Raw genomic sequence first — 17,500 nt, 5'->3', positions numbered from 1 at the left:
ATCTTTTATTTCAGTTCTTCTTCGGCAATAGTCAAAAAAAATTTTTGAATTATGGATACAAGAATCCAAATTCAATACGTAATTTTAGTATTCAAAGAAGATTCTTTCAGAATCTTCTTTTTCAATTTTTAAATCCCCTTTTCTTACCAAGTTCAATATTCATGAGATTCATCAATATTTATTTGTTTCGATGTAACAATAAATTGCTATTTTTAACAAGTAGTTTTATTGGTTGGATAATAGGTCATATTTTTTTTATAAAATTGATTGAATTTTTATTAATCTGCATACAGCAAAATAATTTTATTAAATCGAATGTCCGTATTCAATCAAAAAAATATATTCTGTCAGATTTTAGAAATTCTATGTTTCAAATCTTTGTTGTTTTCTTATCTGTTACCTGTTTATATTATTTAGGAAGAATACCCCCCCCTTTTTTTAGTAAAAAACTATTAGAAAGTAAAGAAAGCAATGAAATTTATAAAAAGGGGAAAAAAAAGGATATCGAAACCAATTTGCAAAGGATACGAACGAAAGAAAAAAGATCCAACAACAAAGATAAGTTACAAAAACCTCTTATAAATATTCTTTTCAATTATAAACGATGGAATCGTCCATTTCGATATATAAAAAATAATGAATTTGAAAACATTGTAAAAAATGAAATTTCAGAATTTTTTTTTCATACATATCAAGGTGATGGAAGAGAAAAAATATCTTTTACGTATCCACAAAATTTATCAACTTTTGAAAAACTGATGGAAACAAAAATCGATTTATTCACAAAAAATAAAATTTCCTATGATGATTTGTATAATGATTCGCGCTATAGGAATGAAGAAAAAATAAACAAATTGAGCAATGAATTTATAAATCGCACAAAACTGATAGATAAGAAATCGATTTCCCTCGATATATTCGAAAATAAAATTCGATTTTGTAATGATGAAACTCAAAAAAAATATTTAACTAAAACAAAAGATCCTTTCTTAAACGGACCCTTTCGTGGACGAATCAAAAAAGGTTTTTCAACCTCAATACAACATGAAAACAGTTACAAAAAAAATCACATTTTTATAAATAAAATTCAAGATATCTTTCTTTCTAATAAGATTGATAAAAAGAATACTAGTAATTCTCCAAAATTAGAGGAAAATAGAAAAACATTTGATAAAAAGTTATTAGTAACTACATTTCTTTTTAATCTAATCAGTCAATTTTCAAAAAAATTAGTGTCAAGCTTAAATTCGCAAGTACCTTATAAAGAACCTGAACAAGTAAAAATGAATTCTAATTATGACACAGAAAAAAAACAAATAATAAAAATATTCTTTGATGCAATTACAACTGATTTGAACGAAAAAAGAAAAGTAAATCGAAAGACCACTAAGTCTATTAAAAGAAACGAAATCTGTAAAAAAGTACCTCGGTGGTCATACAAATTTATAGACGAATTAGAACAACTAGGTGGAAAAATTGAAAAAGATAATTCTCAAATTCGTTCTAGAAAAGGCAAACGTGTAGTCATTTTGACTAATAAACATAAATTTTTTCATAAATACAAGACTTATAAGGATCTTGGAGATACTGAAAATACTGAAAAAAAAAACGAATTGGCTTTAAAACGTTATTCCCAACAATCGGATTTTCGAAGAGACATAATAAAAGGATCTATCCGTGCTCAAAGACGGAAAACAGTTACTTGGAAATTTTTTCAAAAAAGGGTGCATTCGCCGCTTTTTTTGGATCAAATTGAAAAATCATTATTCTTTTCTTTTGATAGTTTAAAATCAATGAAAAGATTTTTTATGTTAAATATTTGGATTCAAAAAAAGACAGAATTTCAAATTTTAGGTTCTATAGAGGAAAAAACAAAAAAAAGTCCGAAAAGGGGAAAAAAAAAGGAAAATGCGGAAAGAAAACGTATAGAAATAGCAGAAGCCTGGGATAGCATTATATTTGCTCAAGTAATAAGAGGTGTTTTATTAATAACCCAATGCTTTATTAGGAAATATATTATATTACCTTCATTGATAATAATTAAAAATACGCTTCGTATACTATTTTTTCAAATTCCAGAATGGTCTGAAGATTATATGGATTGGAAGAGAGAAATGTATATTAAATGCACGTATAACGGCGTTCAATTATCCGAAAGAGAGTTTCCTCAAAAATGGCTAACAGATGGGATTCAAATAAAAATCTTATTTCCTTTTCGTCTAAAACCTTGGCATAAATCTAAAATACGATGTAATGAAAAGAAAAAAAATTCAAAGAAAAAAAAGAACTTTTGTTTTTTAACAGTTTCGGGGATGGAAGTAGAATTGCCTTTTTCTAGTTCCACGAAAAATCGATTTGAATTTTTCGACCCGATTTTAAAAGAAACTAAAAAAAAAAAGAAACAATTTGAATTTTTCACTTTTGGGGTTCTAAAAGTTTTAAGTGAAAAATTCAAATTGTTTCTAAATATGGTAATAGAAAAAGCAAAAGGGATCATCCAAAGTATTCTTGAAATTATTAACAAAAGTCTAGTATTCCTCATGAAAAAAAGAAAAGAATTTTTAAATTTAAAATATTTCTTTATTCAAAGGAAACCCAAAAAACTCGATGAATTGAGCGAAAACAAAAAAGATTCAACAATTTGGAAGAATAATTCAATGATTTCTGAAGCAACCATTTCAATTCAATCGATAAAGTTGACAAATTATTCATTGAAAAAAAAATCTATAAAGGATCTGAATACTAAAAAAAAAGTAGTTATAAAAAAAATAGAAAAAATGAAAAAAGAAGAAAAGAAAAGAGGACTTGTAATTCCAGAGACAAATATTCATTCGAAGAAAAAAATTTATGATAGTAAAAGGATAGAATTCGGAAAAAAAATTTTGCAGATATTCCAAAGAAGAAATATTAGATTAACTAAAAAATCACATTCTTTTTCTTTTTTTCAATTTTTCATGAAAAAAATATACATAGATATCTTTCTATATATCATTTGTATTCTGAAAATCCAGCTACAACCTTTTCTTGAATCAACAAAAAAATTTTTAAATAAATGGCTTTACGATAATGAACCAACTATAGAAAGAACTTATAAAACAAATCAAAGTATAATTCCCTTTATTTTAAATTTACACAAATATTTTAATAATAGGAATGCGAATTCCCATAATTATTTTGATGTCTCCTTTTTGTCACAACCATATGTATTTTTAAATTTGTTACAAACCCGAATTCTTAACATAAACATATATCAGTTAAGACTTGTTTTTGAATATCAGAAAAATTTTTTTTTCTTTAAAAATGAAATAAAGGATTCTTTTTTTGGAGCACAAGGAATAGTTCATTCTAAAATAAAACAAAATAACCTGCTCAATTCTAAACTAAATCAATGGACAAATTGGTTAAAGAATCATTATTATCAATATGACTTATCTAACAGTAGCTGGTCCAAATTAGTATCAAAAAAATGGAGAAATAGAATCACTAAATGTGGTATAGCTCAAAATAAAAATGTAACCAAATGGGATTCATATGGAAAAAGCCCATTAATTCTTTACAAAGAACAACAAGGAGTCACATTAAAAAAAAAAATTAGAAAACAATATAAATACGATCTTTTATCCTATAATTTTATGAATTATGCAAATAAGAAAGACTCGTATATTTATCGATATAGATCCCAATTTCAATCAAATAAAAACACATTGATTTATTCTAATTACAATACATATCAAAAAGACTTATTTGATAGAATAAGTAATCTTTTTATCAAGAATTATATAGCCGAAGATACTCTTATTAGAAATATGGAAAAAAATCCGGATAGAAAATATTTGGATTGGGTGGGAATCAATAGAAAAATACTAAATCGTTCCATATGCAATCCGGAATTTTGGTTCTTTTCCAAATTTGTAATATTTTATAATACATATAGGGGTAACTCGCAAATTTTACCAATCAATTTACTTTATTTACATTCTATTTATTTACATTCTAAAGGAAATCAAAATGTTAGTGAAAATCATATTACTAGAAAGAAAAAAAGAATAGATGGTTTTATAACATCAAAAAAAAAAACCAAGAACAATATGGAGGAAGAACTTCAATTCTTAGTAAGAAATTTTTTTAATTTACATTTAAACTGGAAAAATTTATTAGGTAAAAAAATCTTTAACAATGTAAAAGTATATTGTCTCCTGATTAGATTGAAAAATTTAAGAAAAATGACTATAACCTCTATTCAAAGAGGAGAACTAGGTCTAGATATTATGATGATTCAAAATCAGAAAAATTTCACTCTTCCAGGCTTAAGGAAAAATAAAAATAATAAATTTAGGAAAAAAGAACTATTTGTTATCGAACCGGTTCGCCTGTCTAGAAAAAATAATAAAAAATTTTTTAAGTATAAAACGATGGGTCTTTCATTAATTCATAAGAATAAACATAAAATTGATAAAAAATACTCAGAAAAAATGAATGTTAATAATAAATATTTTGATAAATACATTACAAGAACAAAAGATCAAAAGATAACAGAAAACAAAGAAAAAGAGAATTTTAATTTACTTGTTCCTGAAAACATTTTATCTGCTAGATGTCGTAGAGAGTTGAGAATTAGAATTTGTTTAGATCCAAATAATATAAATAGTATGCATAGAAACACAATATTTTATAATGAAAATAAAGTCAAAAATTGTTTTAAAGTTTTGACTAAAAAAAGAAATGAGAAAGAGAAAAAAAAACTAATGAATTTCAAAATTTTTCTTTGGCCAAAATATCGATTAGAAGATTTAGCTTGTATAAATCGTTATTGGTTTAATACCCATAATGGAAGCCGTTTCAGTATAGTAAGGATACATATGTATCCGCGTGTGAAAATTCGTTAATCTAATTTTGTCTTCTATTTAGCCTATTTATCTATCTATAGATAGATAAATAGGCTAAATAAATACACGCATTTTGGTTTGGTATGGCAGTGATTTTAATTCAATGATGTATACATAAAAAAAAGAATTAACAAAATTATCTTTTTTTATCTAATGTAATGTATACAATTTTTTTTTATGTATCAAACTAGTCTCCTTTATACTATATCTATTTAAATTGGATTGATTTCAGTTATAAAAAAATTATATTTCGGATTTATATAAAAAAATTAAAAATGAGTGTCATTCTAATTACTGATCAATAAAAATATCTATAAAAATTGAGGAGAAGGAAAAACTTTTATTTTTTTATGGTAAAAAAGTCATTTATATCTGTTATTTCACAAGAAAAAAAAGGAAAAAAACCAGGATTGGTTGAATTTCAAATATTCAAATTTACCAATAGAATACGAAGACTTACTTCACATTTTGAATTGCACCGAAAAGACTATTCATCCCAAAGAGGTTTACGTAAAATTTTGGGAAAACGGCAAAGATTACTGTCTTATTTGTCAAAGAAAGATGGAATACGGTATAAAAAATTAATCAATCAGTTTAATATTCGGCAGTCACAAATTCGTTAAATTGAAGAGTAATTTTCAATTATTCGATTTATTAGATCTTGAATTTTGATGAACTTTTTTTTTAAGCGATTCATAAAAGAATAAATCGAGCAAAAACCTATGAATATCTCAACTAAAAGAAAGGACTTCATGATAGTCAATATGGGGCCTCACCACCCATCAATGCACGGTGTTCTTAGACTTATTGTTACTCTAGATGGTGAGGATGTTATTGATTGTGAACCGATATTGGGTTATTTACACAGAGGAATGGAAAAAATAGCGGAAAACCGAACAATTATACAATATCTGCCTTATGTAACACGTTGGGACTATTTAGCTACTATGTTCACAGAAGCAATAACTGTAAATGGACCAGAACAGTTGGGAAATATTCAAGTACCTAAAAGAGCCAGCTATATCCGAGTAATAATGTTGGAGTTAAGCCGTATAGCTTCTCACCTACTATGGCTAGGACCTTTTATGGCAGATATTGGTGCACAAACACCTTTTTTCTATATTTTCAGAGAAAGAGAATTCATATATGATCTATTTGAAGCTGCCACAGGTATGAGAATGATGCATAATTTTTTTCGTATCGGAGGGGTAGCGACTGATTTACCTTATGGTTGGATAGATAAATGTTCTGATTTCTGCGATTATTTTTTAACAAGTATTGCTGAATATCAAAAACTTATTACGCGAAATCCTATTTTTTTAGAACGGGTTGAGGGCGTCGGTGTAGTTGATGTAAAAGAAGTTATTAATTGGGGTTTATCAGGACCGATGCTTCGGGCTTCCGGAATACAATGGGATCTACGTAAAGTGGATAATTATGAATGTTACGAAGAATTTCATTGGGAAGTTCAATGGCAAAAAGAAGGAGATTCATTAGCTCGTTATTTAGTTCGAATTGGTGAAATGATAGAATCCATAAAAATTATTCAACAGGCTTTGGAAGGACTTCCCGGCGGGCCATATGAAAATTTAGAAATCCGCTGCTTTGATAGAGAAAAAGAGCCAGAATGGAATGAGTTTGAGTATCGATTTATTAGTAAAAAATCGTCCCCGAGTTTTGAATTGCCAAAACAAGAACTTTATGTAAGAATTGAAGCCCCCAAGGGAGAATTGGGGATTTTTCTAATAGGGGATCAAAATGGTTTTCCTTGGAGATGGAAAATTCATCCGCCCGGTTTTATAAATTTGCAAATTCTTCCTCAATTAGTTAAAAGAATGAAATTGGCCGATATTATGACAATACTAGGTAGCATAGATATTATTATGGGAGAAGTTGATCGTTGAAATGATAATTGATTTAACAGAAATACAAGATATACATTTTTTTTTCAGATTGCAATTTTTTAAAGAGATATATGGAATTCTTTGGGTATTTGTGCCTATTTTTATTTTGATATTAGGAATTACTATAAGTGTACTAGCAATTGTATGGTTAGAAAGAGAAATATCTGCAGGGATACAACAGCGTATTGGACCTGAATACACCGGTCCTTTTGGAGTTCTTCAAGCTCTAGCAGACGGAACCAAATTACTTTTTAAAGAGAATCTTATTCCATCTAGAGGAGATATTCGTTTATTTAGTTTCGGACCATCTATCTCAGTCATATCCATTATAATAAGCTATTCAGTAATTCCTTTTGGCTATAACTTTGTTTTATCTGATCTGAATATTGGTGTTTTTTTATGGATTGCTATTTCGAGTATTGCCCCCATTGGACTTCTTATGTCAGGATATGGGTCAAATAATAAATATTCCTTTTTGGGTGGTCTACGAGCAGCTGCTCAATCAATTAGTTATGAAATACCATTAACTCTATGTGTGTTATCGATATCTCTATGTGTGCTTCGTTGAGACAGAAATTTTTTGATACTCTTTCCTATAAGACTCTCCTTAGATTTAAAGTACAAAAAGAATCTATAAAGAATATATCTATATTCTTTTCGCATTTGGATTGAATAATTGAATCAGATAGTTATATGAGTGCAATAAAACAGCTTTTATTGAACATAATTTATAGAATACTCTATTACTGATAGAGAAAGTATGATTATTTCAAATTGCAGTAAAAATATTGAGTCTAATTTTCTATGTATAAGAATAAGGTGAAAAAATCAATGAAATTATAGAATTAGATTCTATATATTATATTCTATATCTAGAAGTGGTTGTTTTTCCCAAGATTTGTTGATTAGTAATCCAGTCTTGAAGCGGACGCAAAAGACCAACCTTTTTAAAATTGTCAATATCATTTGTATTAATTAGCATACATATATTAACAAAATTAAAAAAAGGGATTAATATAATAAAAAAAATGAATGGATGGCTAGAAACACCAAAATACACAAAAGATTAGTAACGTATATTTCTTTTTGAAATTATCCAAAAGAGTATTTATGTATAATAGAAAAAGAATACTAATGGGGACTTGAAGTTGGTAGAAAAAATAAGGCAGTACTCCCCACAATTCCGATCTAGAGTATACTTCCATCCATTGATTGAATAAATAACTATCAGGAACGAAATAATCCTTTAATTTTTTGAAGTCCCCTTTCTTTCTTTTGCTTGCACAAAAAGGAATAGGATAAGAGGTCAAAGTGATCTCCTTTTTCTTTTTTGTCTGATATCCTCCATATTTATGGAGATAGTCATAATTGAATTTAAAAAAGGAACATCTAATTCTTTTTCGGAATCGAAAATGATGTGGGAGTTCTTGATAATTTTAAAAGAGTATTTTATGCAAAAATGAAATTAAGTTATTACTCAACAAATTTAATTTTGAATTTTTTAAAGGATGAGATCAATTCAGAAGTACCTTTTATATTTTATATTTATCTAAAGAAATTCAATAAATGTTCAAATGTTTTTATTTTTTAAATAAGTGTGTCTTCATTTAAAATTTTTTTTTTTAGAACAGACAGAATTCAATGGGTCTAATTAAGAACCGTCCGAGAAAATAGAATCTTCTCTATCTTAAGTATATATCAAGGGATAAATAATCGGACGGGTTCTTATATTTTTTGAAGGCTTTAAAGGAGCCGTATGAGATGAAAATCTCATGTACGGTTCTGTAATAGAGATGGTAACAGTAATGTCATCACCGACTAGGATTATCTAACAGTTTAAGTACAGTTGATATAGTTGATGCACAATCCAAATATGGTTTTTGGGGATGGAATTTGTGGCGTCAACCTATGGGTTTCCTCGTTTTTCTAATCTCTTCCCTAGCAGAATGTGAAAGATTACCTTTTGATTTACCAGAAGCGGAAGAAGAACTAATAGCGGGTTATCAAACCGAATATTCCGGTATCAAATTTGGTTTATTTTATGTTGCTTCCTATTTAAACCTATTTGTTTCTTCCTTATTTGTAACAGTTCTTTATTTTGGTGGTTCAAATATCTCTATTCCGTACATCTTCGTTTCTAATTTTTTTGAAATACATAAAACATACGGAGTTTTTGTAACGATAATTGGTATCTTTATTACACTAGTGAAAACTTATTTATTCATATTCGTTTCTATCACAACAAGATGGACTTTGCCTAGGCTAAGAATAGATCAATTATTAAATCTTGGGTGGAAGTTTCTTTTACCCATTTCTCTTGGTAATCTATTATTAACAACGTCGTCTCAACTGTTTTCACTGTAAAAAAAAAAGTGGACCTTCTATATTCAAAATTCAGAACTTGTTTTAAACAAGAGAAAGAAAAAAAATATTCAGAGCTATTCACGATATGTTCCTTATGGTAACTGAATTCATAAATTATAGTGAACAAATAATTCGAGCTGCTAGGTATATTGGTCAAGGTCTCATGATTACCTTATCTCACGCAAATAGGTTACCCGTAACTATTCAATATCCTTATGAAAAAATAATCTCATCAGAACGTTTTCGCGGTCGAATACATTTTGAATTTGATAAATGCATTGCTTGTGAAGTATGTGTTCGTGTCTGTCCTATAGATCTACCCATTGTTGATTGGAAACTAGAAACAGATATTCGAAAAAAACGGTTGCTTAATTACAGTATTGATTTTGGAATCTGTATATTTTGTGGTAACTGTATTGAATATTGTCCAACAAATTGTTTATCAATGACCGAAGAATATGAACTGTCAACTTATGATCGCCACGAATTGAATTATAATCTAATTGCTTTGGGTCGTTTACCGGTATCAGTAATTGATGATTATACAATTCGAACAATTCAAATAAAATGATTTCAAAATTCTTCACAAAAAGAATCTAATTTATCTCTATATAAAAAAAAGATATTCTATTTTTTTGAAATGACTCTTTGGCATAAAAAAAAGAAAAGAATCAAATGACATTGATTCTATAACAACTGTACCTAATAGCAATTCACATATCTTATCTTAGGATTTAGTTCAATTCTATGCACAGATAATTTTAGTATTTAACAACTTTTTTCCTGGTCATATCAATAAGGTCATGAAATTTCTATTTATCTCTTCTTTTACATATAATGGATTTGTCCGAATCGCTACATGATTTTATTTTAATCTTTCTTGGATCAGGTCTTATATTAGGAAGTCTAGGAGTAGTATTCTTTACGAATCCTATTTTTTCTGCTTTTTCATTGGGACTTGTTCTTGTTTGTGTATCTTTATTCTATATTTTATCAAACTCCCATTTCGTAGCTGCCTCACAGCTACTTATTTACGTGGGCGCTATAAATGTTTTAATAATATTTGCTGTTATGTTTATGAATGGTTCGGACTATTACCAAAATTTTCGTGTTTGGACCGTTGGGGATGGAATTACTTTGATGGTTTGTACCAGTATCTTTCTTTCACAAATAACTACTATTCTAGATACATCATGGCACGGAATTATTTGGACGACAAGACCCAATCAGATTTTAGAGCAAGATTTGATAAGTACTAGTCAACAAATTGGAATTCATTTATCAACAGATTTTTTTCTCCCATTTGAACTAATTTCAATAATTCTTTTAGTTGCTTTAATAGGTGCAATTTTTGTGGCTCGCCAATAATAAAGTTTTCGAACTAATAATATAAATCACATTTTGTTAGATTTTCTCACATTTCTTTTTTGTTGAATTATATGTTAACGAAAAAGAATATTTATGTATAAAGTATAAAATCTTTTTGCAAATACTTTATTTTGTTGTAGACTTCTTATGTTAGGCAATAAAATCCGTTGAATTCATATTCAGATCGAAATGAATAAAAATTGAAAAGGAGTTGGTCAATGATATTCGAGCATGCACTTGTTTTGAGTGCTTATTTATTTTCTATAGGTATCTATGGATTGATCACGAGCCGAAATATGGTTAGAGCCCTTATGTGTCTTGAACTTATACTAAATGCAGTTAATATAAATCTCGTAACCTTTTCTGATTTTTTTGATAGGCGGCAATTAAAAGGAAATATTTTTTCAATTTTTGTTATAGCTGTTGCAGCCGCTGAAGCAGCTATCGGACCGGCTATTGTTTCCTCAATATATCGTAATAGAAAATCAACCCGTATCAATCAATCAAATTTGTTGAATAAATAGTATTACTCATAAAAAAAAAGTCTAATTTTGAATAGTGTGTACTATATAATCCATTCAAATTAGCAGAAATGATATATCCTTTTGAATCATGTTTGCGAAAACAAAGATAAGAAATCAAAGTATCTTGGTTCTATTCTCTTATTAGTTATTAATCTAGAAACCTATTTTTAGTAGCAAAATTCTTATAAATCATTGATTCATCTGGTATATAATATAGATATATATATCCTATATATAATTGGTTTACCCATTGTACTAGATTGAAATTGTTGAATTTTTGATGTTCAAGGATTATGATCCAATGTCACATTCAGTAAAGATTTATGATACATGTATAGGATGTACTCAATGTGTACGAGCCTGCCCAACAGATGTATTAGAAATGATACCTTGGGACGGATGTAAAGCTAAACAAATTGCTTCTGCCCCAAGAACAGAGGACTGTGTTGGTTGTAAGAGGTGTGAATCCGCCTGTCCGACGGATTTCTTAAGTGTTAGAGTTTATTTATGGCATGAAACAACTCGAAGCATGGGTCTAGCTTATTGATACGTTTCAAAAATAACCGCATACAAGTACTTTTTTTTTACTGGCAAAAATCCGGGCTCAAAATATTTTTTTCTTTTGAGCCCGGGTTTTTGTAGTCTAAGTATATTTTATTTTTATCACGAATTATTTTCCTTGGTTAACAACAGTTGTAGTTTTGCCAATAGTCGGAGGTTCTTTAATTGTCTTATTTCCCCATAAAGGAAATAAGACAATTAAATGGTATACTTATTGTATATGTTTCATAGATCTCCTTCTAATAACCTATGTATTTTGTTATCACTTCGAATTGGATGATCCACTAATCCAATTGACAGAAAATTATAAATGGATCCATTTTTTTGACTTTTACTGGAGATTCGGAATAGATGGACTCTCTCTAGGACCTCTTTTATTAACGGGATTTATCACTACGTTAGCTACGTTATCAGCTCAACCAGTTACTCGAGAATCTAAATTATTCTATTTTCTGATGTTAGCAATGTATAGTGGTCAACTAGGAACATTTTCTTCTCAAGACATTTTACTTTTTTTCATCATGTGGGAATTAGAATTAATTCCCGTTTATCTACTTTTATCTATGTGGGGTGGAAAAAAACGTTTGTATTCAGCTACAAAGTTTATTTTGTACACTGCGGGAAGTTCTGTTTTTTTATTACTGGGAATTCTGGGTATGAGTTTCTATAGTTCTAATGAACCAACATTAAATTTTGAATCATTAACTAATCAATCATATCCCGTGGCACTGGAAATAATCTTCTATATGGGATTTCTTATTGCTTTTGCTGTCAAATCACCAATTATACCCTTACATACATGGTTACCAGATACCCATGGAGAGGCGCATTACAGCACTTGTATGCTTTTAGCCGGAATATTATTAAAAATGGGAGCATATGGGTTGGTTCGAATTAATATGGAATTATTATCTCGCGCTCATTCTATATTTTGTCCATGGTTAATGCTATTAGGTTCCATTCAAATAATCTATGCAGCTTCAACATCTCTTGGTCAACGCAATATAAAAAAAAGAATAGCTTATTCCTCGGTATCTCATATGGGTTTCTTAATTTTAGGAATTGGTTCTATAAGCGAGACAGGGCTGAATGGGGCTATTTTACAAATAATCTCTCACGGATTTATTGGTGCTGCCCTTTTTTTCTTGGCGGGAACTAGTTATGATAGACTACGTCTTCTTTATCTCGACGAAATGGGTGGAATGGCTATCCCAATGCCAAAAATATTCACGATTTTCACTACCTTATCGATGGCTTCTCTTGCATTACCGGGCATGAGCGGTTTTGTTGCAGAATTGATAGTATTATTGGGAATAATTACCAATCAAAAATATCTTTTCATCACAAAAATACTCATAACTTTTGTAACCGCAATTGGAATGATATTAACCCCTATTTATTTATTATCTATCTTACGTCAAATGTTCTATGGATACAAGCTTTTTAATACACCAAATTCTTATTTGTTTGATTCGGGGCCACGAGAATTATTTATTTCAATTTCTATCCTTATACCCGTAATAAGTATTGGCATTTATCCAGATTTTATTTTTTCATTTTCGGCTGACAAGGTTGAAACTATTCTCTCTAATTTTTTATAGATATTTTTCGGGAATAAATAAAAAATAGAAAGAAATGCGATGCACAATCAAAAAAAATGGATTTATTTTTTTATTTTCTTAATTACATAAAAATGAATTTGAATTATAATTCAATCTGTTTGTTGTTTGTGAGAACCCCTTGAATCAATATTACATTACTTGATTCAACGGGGTCTTAATCATTTTATTGGGAGTTTTTTTCTTATTCTAAAAAATGTTCCCAATATTTGTGAATTTTTTTTAATTAATTAGGTGTAAATGAACCATAACTATGTAGTCCTAGTCCTAAAAGATTTATCCCTAAATAACATATCCAAATTATAAGAAAACCCATGGAGGCCACTATTGAAGAATTTCTATATTCCAATTTTTTATTTTTTCTAGTATGTAAATAAATTGCGAAAATTGTCCAAGTAATAAAAGCCCAAGTTTCCTTTGGATCCCAATTCCAATATGATCCCCATGCCTCATTAGCCCATACTGCTCCTGATATATTACCTATTGTTAAAAAGATAAAACCTAGACTAATAGTACGGTAACCCCAACGATCCAATTGTTGAATAAATTGATATCTATAATAATTTCTATAAGACGAATAAAACGGAAAAGGAGTTTGTTGTAAAATATTATTTTTATCATTCATATTCATGTATTTGATTTCGGCAAAAGAAAAGGATTCATAAAAAAAAAAGAAAGTCTTGCTTTTACCAAAAATTTGTATGAGTTCTTGAAATGTAATGACTAAAATAGCCACTGATATTAATGATCCACATAAAAGAGTTGTATAACCCAATATCATCATACTTACGTGCATCATTAACCAATGGGACTGTAAAGCAGGCACTAATTTGAAGGATTCATGCATTTCGGTTAAAAGACCCGAAGTAGCAAAGCCTTGGGTAAAAAGAATACTTGGTGTTATTATGGTATTGAAATAGTAATTTTTTTTTTTTTTGAAGCAAAGAACCATATAAAAGATAGAAAAAGTCCATGAAAGAAATATTAATGATTCATATAAATTACTAAAAGGTAAATGGCCTGAAAAAATCCAACGAGTAACTAACAATCCTGTGATACAAAAAAAGGTTATTATCATGCCTTTTTTCAACAAATTGTATAATCCTATGATTTCATTGCCTAATAATAAGGTTATCCAATGAATTGAAATTAAAATAGATACGACTGAAAAGGATATATGAGTTAATATATGCTCTAAAGTGGAAAATACCATATAGAATGAAAAAATAGAAATACTTGGAATAGAAATAAGAATTCTTTATAGGACCTTTTTTTTTAGAAGATAAGAAAGATGCCGCTACTCGGATTCGAACCGAGATGCTCTAGCACTGCTTCCTAAGAGCAGCGTGTCTACCAATTTCACCATAGCGGCTTACTCGAAACCATAATAACCAAATTTTAGTCAATTGTCGAGATTCAAAGAATCAATTAAAACACAATATTTGTTTACTAAACATTCAATAAAATAATTTTAAATAATTCTATTAGAATCTATTAAATATATAATGTAAAGATCCTAAATTAATAACTGAATCTTATATTCTATATAATTTTTATATGAATATTTTTGTATTTAAAAAAGAGTCGTTGAATCAAGTTAATTTAAATTATTCTAACGTTGATATTTGTTACAGAAAAAGCTTTTTGAATTCCCCGTAAAAATAGATTGCCCTAATGAAAAAGCTTTTAATGCTTTCAAATATCCCTTCTTTTTCCATAAAGTGTTCCGAATAATTTTTTTTGATCTAGACGTGCGCTTTTTTGGAACTGCCATAGAATTAGTATAGTTTTTGATTGTTATAGAATTTTATGTGAAAGACATTTTTTGGTAAATTCCAATTCAGTTTCTCTCTAATTAGACATATATTATATATATTTCAATTTCCATTTTTTTTATTGAATATTATAATAATAATATAATACTTTTTATAAAGTTTTCCAAATATCGCTATATCTTATTGTAAGAAAAACTGAATTAGTTAAGTGAAATTTAATGAACTAAACTAATGTTAAAAAAATATTGTCCAAAGAGTAAGAATAATTAATAATCGATTATTCTATTTTATTAAATTCTATGTTTCTTTGTTATTAACCGAATCCATTCCTTTACTTTACAAAAAAGATAAAAGAAAAACCTAAGAAACAAAATTCATTAGAATCCTAATTTTTTTTATTGTATGGAATATACACATCAATATTCATGGATCATACCTTTTATTCCATTCCCAGTTCCGATGTTAATAGGAGTGGGACTTCTACTTTTTCCGACGGCAACGAAAAATATTCGCCGTATTTGGGCTTTTCCTAGTATCTTATTGTTAACTATAGTTATGATTTTTTCGCTTGATTTGTCTATTCATCAAATCAAGAATAGTTCGATTTTTCAATATGTATGGTCTTGGACCATAAATAATGATATTTCTTTAGAGTTTGGCTACTTGATCGATCCACTTACTTCTATTATGTCAATATTAATTACTACGGTTGGCATTCTCGTTCTTATTTATAGTGATAATTATATGTCTCATGATCAAGGATATTTGAGATTTTTTGCTTATATGACTCTTTTTAATATTTCAATGTTGGGATTAGTTACTAGTTCAAATTTGATACAAATTTATTTTTTTTGGGAATTAATTGGAATGTGTTCTTATTTATTAATAGGCTTTTGGTTCACTCGCCCTATTGCGGCAAATGCTTGTCAAAAAGCATTTGTAACAAATCGTGTAGGGGATTTTGGTTTATTATTGGGAATTTTAGGTCTTTATTGGATAACGGGTAGTTTGGAATTTCGGCATTTGTTTCAAATTATAAATAATTTGATTTCGAAAAATGAAATGAATCTTTTTTTTGTTACTCTGTTTGCTCTCTTGCTATTTTCTGGCTCAGTTGCAAAATCTGCCCAATTTCCTCTTCATGTATGGCTACCCGATGCTATGGAGGGGCCTACTCCAATTTCTGCCCTTATACATGCTGCTACTATGGTAGCCGCTGGAATTTTTCTTGTGGCTCGTCTTTTTCCTCTTTTCGTAGTGCTACCCAAAATAATGAACGCAATAGCTTTTATAGGTATAATAACAGTAATATTAGGAGCTACTTTAGCTATTGCTCAAAAAGATATTAAGAAAAATTTGGCCTATTCTACAATGTCTCAATTGGGTTATATGATGTTAGCTTTGGGTATGGGATCTTATCGAGGCGCTTTATTTCATTTGATTACTCATGCTTATTCAAAAGCATTGTTGTTTTTAGGATCTGGATCTATTATTCATTCAATGGAAGCTCTTGTCGGATATTCTCCAGCTAAAAGTCAAAATATGGTTTTTATGGGCGGTTTAACAAAACATGTACCAATTACAAAAACTTTTTTTTTAGTGGGTACACTCTCTCTTTGCGGTATTCCACCCTTTGCCTGTTTTTGGTCTAAGGATGAGATTCTTAATGATAGTTGGTTGTATTCACCAATTTTTGCAATAATAGCTTGTTCTGCAGCAGGATTAACTGCATTTTATATGTTTCGAATTTATTTACTTGTTTTTGAAGGATATTTAAACGTTCATTTTTTGAATTTTAATGGAAAAAAAAATAGTTCATTCTATTCACTATCTTTATGGGGGAAGAAACAAGTAAAACTTAAAAGAAAAAACGAAAAATTTTTATTAGTTTTACTAAAAATCAAAAAGAATGAAATCACTTCTTTTTTTATCCGCAAGAGATATCTACATCGCGTTAATCAAAATATCAAAAATATAAAACATCTTGTTTTTGGTATTATCCATTTTGGCACTAAAAAAACTGCTTGTTTATATCCTAATGAATCTAACAATACTATGCGATTTTCTATGCTTGTTTTAGTGCTCTTTACTTTATTCGTTGGTGCCATAGGAATCTCTTTCAGCCAAGAAGGAATACATTTGGATATTTTATCAAAATTGTTAATTCCGTTTATAGACCTTTTACATAAAGATTCAAAAAATTTGATTAATTATTTTGAATTTTTCACAAACGCAACTTTTTCTGTGAGTCTCACTTTTGGGGGAATCTTTATAGCGTCTTTTTTTTACAAATCGGTTTATTCCTATTTAAAAAATTTGAATTTATTCAATTTATTTGAAAAAAGTTTTCTTCAAAAAAATGTTGCCGATCATTTTCAAAAGATCATATATAATTGGTCGTATAATCATGGTTATATAGATGTTTTTTATGAAAAATATTTAATTGCCAGTATCAGAAGATTAGTGAAATTCAATTCTTTTTTTGATAAAAAAAGAATT

At 28.6% G+C, this 17,500-nt stretch overlaps 12 protein-coding genes and 1 non-coding gene across 13 annotated transcripts in view; 10 read left to right on the top strand and 3 right to left on the bottom strand. All coding sequences in view use genetic code 11, as the record gives it.

Annotated features, from left to right (window-relative positions):
• The window catches only part of ycf1 (hypothetical protein RF1), a 5,175-nt gene extending 289 nt beyond the window's left edge, over window positions 1-4,886 (top strand). The window contains exon 1 of the mRNA in view: window positions 1-4,886. This exon is cut by the window's left edge and continues 289 nt beyond it. Coding sequence (YP_003434397.1) covers window positions 1-4,886 — 4,886 coding nt within the window.
• A 350-nt stretch (window positions 4,887-5,236) lies between these two features.
• Window positions 5,237-5,509, top strand: rps15 (ribosomal protein S15). Its single transcript has one exon. The coding sequence runs from the start codon at window positions 5,237-5,239 to the stop codon at window positions 5,507-5,509; it is 273 nt and encodes a 90-aa protein (YP_003434396.1).
• A 99-nt stretch (window positions 5,510-5,608) lies between these two features.
• ndhH (NADH-plastoquinone oxidoreductase subunit 7) lies at window positions 5,609-6,790 on the top strand. The gene has a single exon. The coding sequence runs from the start codon at window positions 5,609-5,611 to the stop codon at window positions 6,788-6,790; it is 1,182 nt and encodes a 393-aa protein (YP_003434395.1).
• Window position 6,791: 1 nt separating this feature from the next.
• ndhA (NADH-plastoquinone oxidoreductase subunit 1) lies at window positions 6,792-9,154 on the top strand. The gene is made up of 2 exons: window positions 6,792-7,343; window positions 8,615-9,154. Exons 1-2 carry the CDS (start codon window positions 6,792-6,794, stop codon window positions 9,152-9,154), a joined length of 1,092 nt encoding a protein of 363 aa, YP_003434394.1.
• Window positions 9,155-9,239: 85 nt separating this feature from the next.
• On the top strand, window positions 9,240-9,725 carry ndhI (NADH-plastoquinone oxidoreductase subunit I). The gene has a single exon. The coding sequence runs from the start codon at window positions 9,240-9,242 to the stop codon at window positions 9,723-9,725; it is 486 nt and encodes a 161-aa protein (YP_003434393.1).
• A 266-nt stretch (window positions 9,726-9,991) lies between these two features.
• On the top strand, window positions 9,992-10,522 carry ndhG (NADH-plastoquinone oxidoreductase subunit 6). The gene has a single exon. The coding sequence runs from the start codon at window positions 9,992-9,994 to the stop codon at window positions 10,520-10,522; it is 531 nt and encodes a 176-aa protein (YP_003434392.1).
• Window positions 10,523-10,740: 218 nt separating this feature from the next.
• On the top strand, window positions 10,741-11,046 carry ndhE (NADH-plastoquinone oxidoreductase subunit 4L). Its single transcript has one exon. The coding sequence runs from the start codon at window positions 10,741-10,743 to the stop codon at window positions 11,044-11,046; it is 306 nt and encodes a 101-aa protein (YP_003434391.1).
• A 301-nt stretch (window positions 11,047-11,347) lies between these two features.
• Window positions 11,348-11,593, top strand: psaC (photosystem I subunit VII). The gene has a single exon. The coding sequence runs from the start codon at window positions 11,348-11,350 to the stop codon at window positions 11,591-11,593; it is 246 nt and encodes an 81-aa protein (YP_003434390.1).
• A 118-nt stretch (window positions 11,594-11,711) lies between these two features.
• Window positions 11,712-13,208, top strand: ndhD (NADH-plastoquinone oxidoreductase subunit 4). The gene is given in 1 exon segment: window positions 11,712-13,208. A coding segment is annotated over 1 exon segment (1,497 nt).
• Window positions 13,209-13,452: 244 nt separating this feature from the next.
• On the bottom strand, window positions 13,453-14,439 carry ccsA (cytochrome c heme attachment protein). Its single transcript has one exon. It carries the CDS (start codon window positions 14,437-14,439, stop codon window positions 13,453-13,455), a length of 987 nt encoding a protein of 328 aa, YP_003434388.1.
• Window positions 14,440-14,518: 79 nt separating this feature from the next.
• trnL-UAG lies at window positions 14,519-14,598 on the bottom strand. The gene has a single exon. It is a non-coding gene; the product is annotated as a tRNA-Leu (tRNA).
• Window positions 14,599-14,838: 240 nt separating this feature from the next.
• On the bottom strand, window positions 14,839-15,000 carry rpl32 (ribosomal protein L32). Its single transcript has one exon. It carries the CDS (start codon window positions 14,998-15,000, stop codon window positions 14,839-14,841), a length of 162 nt encoding a protein of 53 aa, YP_003434387.1.
• A 403-nt stretch (window positions 15,001-15,403) lies between these two features.
• ndhF (NADH-plastoquinone oxidoreductase subunit 5) overlaps window positions 15,404-17,500 on the top strand; it is a 2,250-nt gene continuing 153 nt past the window's right edge. The window contains exon 1 of the mRNA in view: window positions 15,404-17,500. This exon is cut by the window's right edge and continues 153 nt beyond it. Coding sequence (YP_003434386.1) covers window positions 15,404-17,500 — 2,097 coding nt within the window.

This window comes from Vigna radiata, chloroplast (assembly GCF_000741045.1).
Source record: "Vigna radiata chloroplast, complete genome".
Taxonomy (NCBI): domain Eukaryota; kingdom Viridiplantae; phylum Streptophyta; class Magnoliopsida; order Fabales; family Fabaceae; genus Vigna; species Vigna radiata.
This window is presented reverse-complemented; position numbering and strand designations above follow the sequence as displayed.